At 32.9% G+C, this 10,619-nt stretch overlaps 1 protein-coding gene across 2 annotated transcripts; it reads left to right on the top strand.

The window, feature by feature from the left end:
- The first annotated feature begins 3,791 nt into the window (after positions 1-3,791).
- On the top strand, positions 3,792-10,187 carry LOC144974556 (galactosylceramide sulfotransferase-like). Of its 2 annotated transcripts, none has more exons than XM_078917534.1 (3): positions 3,792-4,202; positions 5,431-5,470; positions 8,092-10,187. In XM_078917534.1, the coding sequence occupies exons 1-3, from the start codon at positions 4,169-4,171 to the stop codon at positions 8,768-8,770; spliced, it is 753 nt and encodes a 250-aa protein (XP_078773660.1). In that variant the 5' UTR covers positions 3,792-4,168; the 3' UTR covers positions 8,771-10,187. The 2 variants fall into 2 exon arrangements, with proteins under 2 accessions (XP_078773660.1, XP_078773659.1); XM_078917533.1 differs by having other exon boundaries at positions 3,793-4,202; positions 7,645-10,187.
- The last annotated feature ends 432 nt before the right edge of the window (positions 10,188-10,619 follow it).

Below are 10,619 nucleotides of genomic sequence, written 5' to 3'. Positions count from 1 at the left end.
AGACTTGTTTCTTACCGAAATAATCATGGTAGTTGTTTTCCCCAACACCTTATAATCTGGCCCCGCGGTTTTTTGCACAGCTTGCGGCCCCAAAATTAGGGGAAATTTTGTGATTTGCATTGGCACCCGCAAAATCTGCACGTTTTGCAAATTTTTGACAAATTCTTTGATTCTTTTTTTAAAATTCGGATATGACCTTTTATTTAAGTTAATTAAAAGGTCATAACCGAATTTTTTACTTCTTTATTTCATTGACAACAGTTTTTTATTGTAATTTTGTTTTCCCAACTTTGTGCCTATTTTCAAATCAGATAATTTCTGGCAAAATTTGCCATTTTTTCCCCACAATTTTGAGTTTGAAATTGCGTAATTCCACGGGGATATTTTATTACACGGTCATTAGGTGTGATAAAACATATGTAGAAACCTGCAAAATATTTGCAAAATCTTTTGCAAAATTTATCTTATTATCTTCTACAACGTTCATAATTTTATTTGCAAAATTTTGAGATATTTTTTGCAACCCCCCCCCCCCCCCCCCAAAAAAAAAAAAAAAAAAAACCGCGGGGTCAGCTTAGCAGGCCAATCATGGTGAAGGTCCGCTTGCTTTATCAATTTTGTTTGAAAACGTGGTTTTCTTTTATTATACTGTTCGTTTAGCTAGGTATTCGTGTCCACACGGGATTGGCCTCTCATTGTTGTGGCGTGTTTGTTTGTTTGTTTTTTTTTTTAAAATATAAAATCGTGTGCCTTTTGTACACTCATCGTGCCCAAAACAATATTATTCTACCCCTCTCCCTAAATAGTAATGCTTAATGATAACAAGTTTACAAAAAATATTTGTGACGTCAGATTATCAAACGTTAAATTTCACTAATATTCGATTTTTGATAAAAGAAGTATCGTACAAATATTTTTGAAAATGTCTTTTACTCAGAGATGAAGAAATCGAAATGGATTGAGGGGTAGCTAGAATAAAATATTTCTTACACTCTTGCGTTTTGGAATTCGAACTTTGTTCCCAACGCGCACTCGCAAGCTCGTGCAGCGGTAGAAACACGTCCGGAATTCCAAAAAGCAAGAGTGTAAGAATCGTATAGATAGTATGCACTTGGCTAAGAAGCTGATAACATTGCCATCCGGAAGTATAACGGACCAACACACAAAACTGTGTGTATCCATGAACGTTTATAGTCGGATTAATACAGTTCAATGAGCATAACTCATAAACGCGGATGGCAAAAAATAATAACAAAGACCTGAGTGACGTCATCTTCGAACTATATAGTTTACATGTATGTTGCCCTCATAATACTGTGTTGGACACAACTAAGGGACAGAACATGTGACAATCGCATACCCCAAATACACTTCAAGTAAGCACAACTAATGATCTGCGATATAGATGGAACGAAATAAGACGTCACTTAGTTCATTGTTATGTATTTTAACAGTCATACATAAGGCTGGCTAAAAACAAAAGCAAAGACCTGAGTGTCGTCAATTTCGTTCTATCTTATACATCGGCGAACTAATAGGTTAATACTGAAAACAACACACGAGTGTGGTTAAATCGAACCGAATCATAAACGAGGCATCAAAAAGTGAGTGTATGGTGCTAAGCGATACTTGGTACACGGCACAGTGTTGTAAACGAACGTGAGCACTTTTCAATGGTCTTTGTTAATAATAACAATAAGAGGAAGAAGAAGTTTGTATTACTATTTGCCCGGAAATAGCAATTCATGTTTGGTTCCACTGCATTGACAGTTCAATTCCAAAGACTCTCTCTCTCTCTCTCTCTCTCTCTCTCTCTCTCTCTCTCTCTCTCTCTCTCTCTCTCTCTCTCTCTCTCTTTGTTTGTGTGTGTGTTTGTCTCTCTCTCTCTCTCTCTCTCTCTCTCTCTCTCTCTCTCTCTCTCTCTCTCTCTCTCTTTGTGTGTGTGTGTGTGTGTTTGTGATTTCTGGGGGCGTTTACTTAGGGTGATAGGTAAGTATAAAAGGTGGCTATGGGTCGCCGGTCTACAATAATCGTTCGGTAACAAAGGCATATAAATACTTTTTTTTTTTTAATTCTTATCAAATATAGAACAACCGATATCGTCATTGACACGTTTCAACAGAATATCGATAGTATGCGCTTGGCTAAGAGACTCACAACATTGCCATGTGTAATCTTGAATGTTTATAGTCTAGTTAATACCGTTTAATGAGATTTACTCATAAACGTGGATGGCAAAAAAAACAATAACAAAGGCCTGTATGATGTCAACTTTGTTCTATCTATACGTCATTTACAAATGTGTATTCATTGTACGATGATTTACTAACCAGGGATTTTTACTGTAAGATAATAATAATACAGTAAAAAGGCATCTGTGTTTGACAATAGTTTATCAGGCATAGCAACAAGAGGTCACGTGACTATTAAGCAGCCCGCGTCATTTTAGCTCATTCATAGCACACTTTACTCAATCAATAAAGCACGAGAGCAACATTTGAGTGTGTTCCTCTTAGTTGGGACCTGTTTAGGTGATCTCAGACTAAGTACTTTGACGGTGTGCTCTTGGAATCTACATATGTTGCTTATTTGAACCAATTCCCCTTTGTCTGCCTTATTCTTGGATGCTTTAATTGTAATTCTAAAACTTTTTACTATCACATTTTCTTCCTTTTTACTGGCGCAGATATGACCTTAATGTGTTGCAAGCGCCGCAAAACCCTTAAAAACAAAACAAAACAAAACAAACACGAGAGCAAGAGATAAGCCAGGTCTTTATAATGCATGTAGGTCATGTGTATTTCATCACGCTTTTAAAAAAAGCTCTGTTTAATCTACCCACCAGCCCCTCTCGCCTTCCTGGTACTACCAGTGGTAGCATTAATTAGGCTAGCAAAAGGCCGCTTGTATCATGCTCTTCGAGCATAACATTCTAGAGATTATTGTTTCACCGAGATAGAGCCAATACCAGATTCTCATCAGCGATCAATGGGCATGACCTATATTAACTTTCCATGTGCTCGAGGTCATTGGTGGTCACATTGCAAAATGTGCTCAAAGTGACACACTTAGTGAAAAGTGTTCACAGCTTTTTAAATATCTAGCATCACGATTGGTCACTTGATTCAGCTTGACACATGTGTATGTTTATAAAATTTGTAAACAAAGCTGCGTGTTTACATTTGTGCAGAAATATCCAATCGTTGGACAGCAACAAATCATGTGATTGATGACCTACTTTTACGAAAATATCAATATAGATCGCTCCCATTATTCACAGGGTATGTCAGGAGTTAAAATAAAAAACATTTTTGTACAGAGATTATGTTTTTGTTTAGCAAGTTTAAACTGGTGGCATTTTACTGAACCGTTTGTACACCCCAGTGTAACCTTTCGGAATAAGAGCCGAATCACATTTATATATCTGAGTCGAATGAGGTGATGCAAGTAAGGTTCTTCTTCTTCTTCTTCTTCTTCTTCTTCTTCTTCTTCTTCTTCTTATTATTATTATTATTATTATTATTATTATTTTATTATTATTATTATTATTATTATTATTATTATTATTATTATTATTATTATTATTATTTATTTTTTTTATTTTTATTATTATTATTATTATTATTATTATTATTATATTATTATTATTATTATTATTATTATTATTATTATTATTATTATTATTATTATTATTATTAAATCGACTAAGTCATTCTTAGCGTTATTATCGACAGGCATTGACCATGACCATTGGACCTAGACACTCACATAAAAATAATAAAATTGGAACGTTGTAGGTACCTAACGTCTAGAATTAAAACATCAATAATTGATTTATTAAAAATCACTCATCCGTAAACTGGATCTTTTGTGATATAAATATTGATATATATTGCCCACCATGCTGCGATGAATGTGATTGATACGGTGTGCTGACTCATCTTGAGTGTTATGTGATATGTACATATTTTGCTTACAGAGGAGACTGCCTGTCCCCGCTAAAAGTTCATAAAAATATCGGTAGCTGTGTAAACCAACGCATAACCTTACTGGTGTGTTGCTGATCTTAGTGTGTTCATTTTCGGCTCATTGATTTTCCTTTGAAATATTTGTTACTTAATGTGACTGTAAGATTTTATGACAGTAAAAGTCGTTTTGTGACATTCGGATGATGTGCTGTGAATGTGAAAATTCTCAAATAGGTAAGATTTAGCTTGGTACTGTGTGACTATTCATTTAAGAACACATTTAGTTATTAACAAATTAAGTAACGAAAAGATTAATTTGAAACGGCTAGGCTACCTCCAAAGCTCAATCAATATTGGAAATCGAAATCTAGATTCTTGTGCCCTACGACACACGTAGCGACGTGTGATACGTAGGTATTATTATTATCGATTTTATATCGATGTATTGGACAAAATAGTTATTTCAGGGTGTTCCAAAGGAAGTTGTTGATTTTTTAATTTTATTTTTTGTTTGTTTGTTTGTTTGTTTGTTTTTTGTTATTATTTTTTTGTTGTTTGTTTGTTTTTTGTTTTTTTTTGTATTTGTTATTTTTGTATGAGTGTTTTCTTTTCATTTGGAAAAGGGAGGGGCTGTTTTGTTTAAGTTTTCGTTTGTTTGTTCTTTGTTTTGTTTCATGCTCCTTTTTGATTGTTTGTTTTCGTATCGTTTGTTTGTTTTTGTTTTTTAAAGTTTAATCATGGCAACTCGAGTCTTGTCGAATAGATAGTTGAATAGAAATTGAAAGCTATGACCTCCATTTCCAACCCTATTATGTAGGAAGTTTTATGAAAATGCAGATGTACACGTAACGTTTATAGTATGGCTGTAGACAGAATTTAATAAATTTGTTGTTTTTTTTTTTTTAGAGTACCTTACTTTTTTTCATCCCAATATAAATACAAACTTACTTATGAATCTTTTTTTTTTTTTTTGTAGAAAAATTGCTGCTATCGTAAAAATGTATAAAAACAGCGGAGGGTATAAATGAAATTGTGATCAAGAATATGGCTAATTTCTTTAAGTAGGTTAATTAATGTCGGTTGTCCTTTATTTTCTTATTTTCCATAAGTATACAAAACTAGTATGTCGTCGGATCCATTTGGATAGGTCATATTTGGATGATCCAAAATAATAAATTGATGCAAATAGCTTTAAATAATTGCAATTAAACAACTAATTATTATTTTTTTTGTGTGTAATTTTTCAGGTAAAATAAACGTGATGTGAAGCAATTTGTGGACTATACAAAATGAAGATTTGATCAATCACATATTTTATTTACTATAGCCAATAATTTAACATGAAAGCATATCGGCACGCCACAAGTAAAATCATAACACGAAGTACGTAGGTAATGAGAAATTGGCTACGAGAGCAACATTTTCTTTAACCTGATTTTAATGTTCTTTTTTTCCCCCACAGAAATGACTTGCCGAAAAAGATATTTGCTTCGGGTGTCGTTGTAAGTGTTTTAATAATATATTTAAGCCTTTCACAGCAACAACCACAACTATTATTATTATTATTATTATTATTATTATTATTATTATTATTATTATTATTATTATTATTATTATTATTATTATTATTATTATTATTATTATTATCATTAGTCGCAGTCGTAGTAGAAGTGGTAGTAGTAGTAGTAGTAGTAGTAGTAGTAGTAGTAGTAGTAGTAGTAGTAGTAGTAGTAGTAGTAGTAGTAGTAGTAGTGGAAGTAGTAGTAGTTGTCGTAGTAGTAGTAGTTGTCGTAGTAGTAGTAGTAGTAGTAGTAGTAGTAGTAGTAGTAGTAGTAGTAGTAGTAGTAGTAGTAGTTGTCGTAGTAGTAGTAGTTGTCGTAGTAGTAGTAGTAGTAGTAGTAGTAGTAGTAGTAGTAGTAGTAGTAGTTAGTAGTAGTAGTAGTAGTAGTAGTAGTAGTAGTAGTAGTAGTAGTAGTAGTAGTAGTAGTAGTAGTAGTAGTAGTAGTATCAGGCCATAACTTTACGAAGACCACGATCAGCGTAGCCATCGTTAAATTATAGCCTGACACTGACCAAAAAATGACGTCAAAATGCCAGTCTTTGGCCACAAAAGAAAACAAATCGTGAGTTGTATTCAATAGTTCAACCAATGGGACCACTTGTTTCCATGAGCTCTACTAACGACAACTCACTAGGCGGTGCAAAAGCCAAATAATGACGTCAAAAGGCCAGTCTTTTTGGGTTTCAGCATCAGGCCGTAGCCATCGTCATGTTATAGCCTGACACTGAAATCCAAAAGGACTGGCAGTTTGACTTCATTAGTGAGTTGTCGTTAGTAGAGCTCATGGAAACAAGTAATTTCATTGGTTGAACTATTGAATTCAACTCACGATTTTTTTTTTCTTTTGTAGCAAAAGACTGGTATTTTGACGTCATTTTTGGTCAGTATCAGGCCATAACTTTACGAAGGCTACGGTCAGGCTCTAACTTAACGATGACTACGGTATCAGGCCTTAAGCTTACGAAGGCGACTGAGCGACCCCCAAAAGAAGGAAAACAATGACTTTTATTTTTTTAAATACAAACAATAGGATTCAATAGTCGTAACGTCACTTCCTTCTTAATGACGCATGGTAACTTAGTAACACTGGCTCTAAACTATCGGAACAATGGCGGACGGCCGTATGAAATATTTCTCCGGCGAGCATAAAAGCGTATCCAGAGGGAAAAAACACATAAATTTGATCATGTTTTGACTTTTACACATTCTGATCACAAGACATATGAAAAGTTCTAGCCAGCACGAATAATAAAAAGAAATGATTTTCTTTGTTTAGAACCAAGATGGCCGCCGTTGCCAGGCGGCGTGACATCAGACTACTGAATCCAAATTGGGTCGTTTGTTTACTTGCGCAATGTACTGATAACAATTCACTATTCACTACTATCGTTTGTGGATCGTTGTCTTGTAATGAATGTGATATCATTCTTTGGGAAATGTCAGGCAATGAGTTAACAAAGGCTACGGTTGGAGGCCGTCTCGACATAATACATGTGACCCTTTGCCTCAAAACGGTATTAAGTCGGGTTGGTTAAGATGTTGAAAATTGAATTTATAGCCAGAAATATCAGACTTGTGTTGAGTTTGTATGTTTTATTAAAGAGAATGGATACCATATTTCAGGGTGATAATGCCAACAATTTATATTTTGACCAGTTTTAACATTTAATTCGGCTTTTAAGCATCTGGTTCGTTCCGACATAATACCGTTTTGAGACGATGGGTCACATATGTGACCATCACAGCAATCCGGTATTATCTCGGAATGTGCCAGATGAAGAAATTTGTATATGTAAAGCGCTTTGAGTACATTTAGTGGATATTGCGCTATATAAAGCTCAATTTAAATTTTTAAGTCAAAATTATAAAAAATATAAAATAGTTATTTTTGAATTCAAAAAACTTTTCCTCAATGAAAGTGAAAGCAATTATTTATTTTTTACTCAGTTTTTTAAATGAAAAGTTTCACATTAAATATTTTTTTTAAAGCATCAGGTTCTACATGATATAATACCACGTTGAGACGGTTAAGAGTTAAAATTCTCTGGTCAAAATATATTTTTAAAAAAGGTGATTCGTCAGAGTACAATATATTTACTATTTATTTTTTCTCAGATGCATTTTGATCGGCATTCTTCTTGTTGCAAGCTACAGATACACTATCGCTCTTTTCAATGGTCCTGCTTTGTTCGATGTCTATGGAGATAACCATCTGGAACAGAAAAATAATAATAACTTTGATTTACCTCATAAACACGTCTACTTTTTAAAAACACACAGGACTGGAAGCACTCCACTATTTGCTATTTTAGCGGATTATTCTCGGTCCCAGAAATTGCTTACTTTCCTTCCTCCAGGACCGCACATTAAAAAGAGAGGTACTTCTCAAGAAGAGCAACTTAAGATGGTTGACAATTATAACCTTATAAAGAAACCGGACATGGTATTCAATAATCAAATTTTTTCGCCTTCGATATTTAAGTATTTACATAAAAACACATTCAAAGTGACGTTACTCCGAGAGCCTTTTGAAAATTTCGTTTCATCGTTTTTATACTTCAGAAACGAATATCAAACTCCCTATCTTGTCCGAGTCCCGACGAATGATCCAGTTACAGAGTTTTTACGACATCCCGATCAATATGAAACGAAAGAAGGTGATTCGTGGACGAATAATCGACAGTCGATTGACTTGGGATACGATCCGTCCAAAGGCTTCAACGATACCGAATACATCACAAAATTTATTAAAGAGGTGGACAGTGAATTTGACTTGATTATTAACACGGAATATTTTGACGAGGGCTTAGTCCTTCTAAAACGAGCTCTTCGTTGGAACACAGACGACATCATCTACCTTATAGAAAATGAAGAATTGTTTTTTGAGGAAACGGAAACGAAAGTGACGAATACCTTATCCGAAGTAGAGCAAAGAAAACTTCATTCAAGATTTTCTAAAGCTGACATTATGTTGTATGACTATTTCTTGAATCAATTTAAGGAAAAAATGAGCCAAGAAGAGGGTCTGAAGGAAGAGGTCTACGAGTTGCAACACATCCTGATCAAATTCAGGAGCTATTGTAATCGCCCTGAAATGTTCCACGAAAATTTATTCATTCCTGATGGAGCGTGGAATACTGGATTTCAATTAACACCAGCGAAGTGTCGACTACACTCATTTAATTCTAACAATTTAACAAAGTACCTTCAAGAAAATCAACGTGCCGTTTCTATTCATTGATCTTCATAGTGTAGGTACTTTTTAAAAACTTTTTACGATAACTACTATGTTACTAGTGTGCATCTTGTGTGAGTGTGTCTATGTCAATATTGAATTGTTATAAGTGTGTAACCAAATGACAGATTGCCACTTTTTTTGGGACAATAAAGATATATTATTATTATTATTATTATTATTATTATTATTATTATTATTATTATTATTATTATTATTATTATTATTATTATTATTATTATTATTATTATCATCATCATTATTATTATTATTTTGAGACGACGATCACAAGGCCAGATAGGAGGAGGTTCACCAGACGGAAACGGCTAAAAAAAATCATTTCAATGTGCCAAAATTCATGGTTAATTTTTACAAAATCCATATTGGTCACTTTAACTCGCAATAATACATTCCATCACCTATGACCTCGTATCGGCAATGTGTCGGAATGATTAAGATGCTGAAAATTGAATTTAAGTTCTTGTAAAAAAAAATAAATAAAAAAAAAATAACAACAAGAAAAAACAACAAATGTGAGACTTTTGTTGAGCTTATATTATGATTTATTGAGGATTGAGAAAGAGTATATTTTCTTGGAGAGAGAATAACTAGAATCGTAAAAAAAATTTGATCATATTATCTTTTTAAAAGGAAGAAGAAACGAAAGAGAGGACTATTTTATAGGAAGCAGAACAAAGAAAGCTTAATTCAAAGCTTTCAAACGTAGGCTTAATGTTGTAGGATGTTTTAATATTGCACGTCACAATGAGGTGGCAATTTATTTGTGTAGCCATGGAGTCCTTTTCTATCGTAAATAAGCTACACATTTAGTGAACTAGAATAATAAATCTGAGTTGACTGAAAAAGGAAACGGAAGTGAAGAATACCTTATCTGAAGTGAAGAAAAGGAAATTTCACAAAAGATTTTCCAAAGCTGACTTTATGTTGTAAGACTATTTATTGAATCAATTTAAGGAAAAAAAAGAAGTCAAGAAGAAGGACTGAAGGAAGAAGTCTATTAATTACAATTACAGCATACACTGATAAAATTCAGGAGCTATTGTAATAACCCTGAAATGTTCAACGGATTGTTGTTTTTGTTTTTAAGGGTTTTACGGTGCTTGCAACATATTTAGGTCATATCAGCGCCAATAAAAAGGAAGAGAATTGCATAATAAAAACATTCTAGATGTACGTAAGTAAGTAGATGTACAATTAAAAGGACTTAAGGAAAAAGTAAGACAACGGGGAATGGTTCAAATAGGGAACAGATGTAGATTCCAAGAGCATGCTATCACTAATAATAATAATAATAATAATAATAATAATAATAATAATAATAATAATAATATACTTTATTCATTTAAAAAAATGGAAATTCGTTTACAGACATGCATAAAAATGTATAAACACAAAGTTGAGAATCTATGGCACCAATGTATATATATGTATAGATATAAATATATATATATATATATATATATATATATATATATATATATATATATATATATATATATATATATGCAAATGTACAATCATGTAAAAAAAAAAATATACAACCAAGAACCAATAGCAATACATTATATATTAATTTAATAAAATTGAGAAAGGCCATACCTCTGGCCTTCAGACACTATATTTATAATATGGTTATCTGCTGTCCCAGCAAATATATCGTATCGTTCTGTCTGTCTGTCTGTTTGCGTGTATTTATGTATGTATGTATGTATGCATGTATGTATGTATGTATGTATGTATGTATGTATGTATGTATGTATGTATGTATGTATGTATGTATGTATGTATGTATGTATGTATATATGTATGTATGCATGTATGTATGTATGTATAT

The sequence above is a fragment of the Berghia stephanieae genome, chromosome 6 (assembly GCF_034508935.2).
Source record: "Berghia stephanieae isolate SIO BIC M18660-M18661 chromosome 6, UCSD_Bste_1.3, whole genome shotgun sequence".
Taxonomy (NCBI): domain Eukaryota; kingdom Metazoa; phylum Mollusca; class Gastropoda; order Nudibranchia; family Aeolidiidae; genus Berghia; species Berghia stephanieae.
This window is presented reverse-complemented; position numbering and strand designations above follow the sequence as displayed.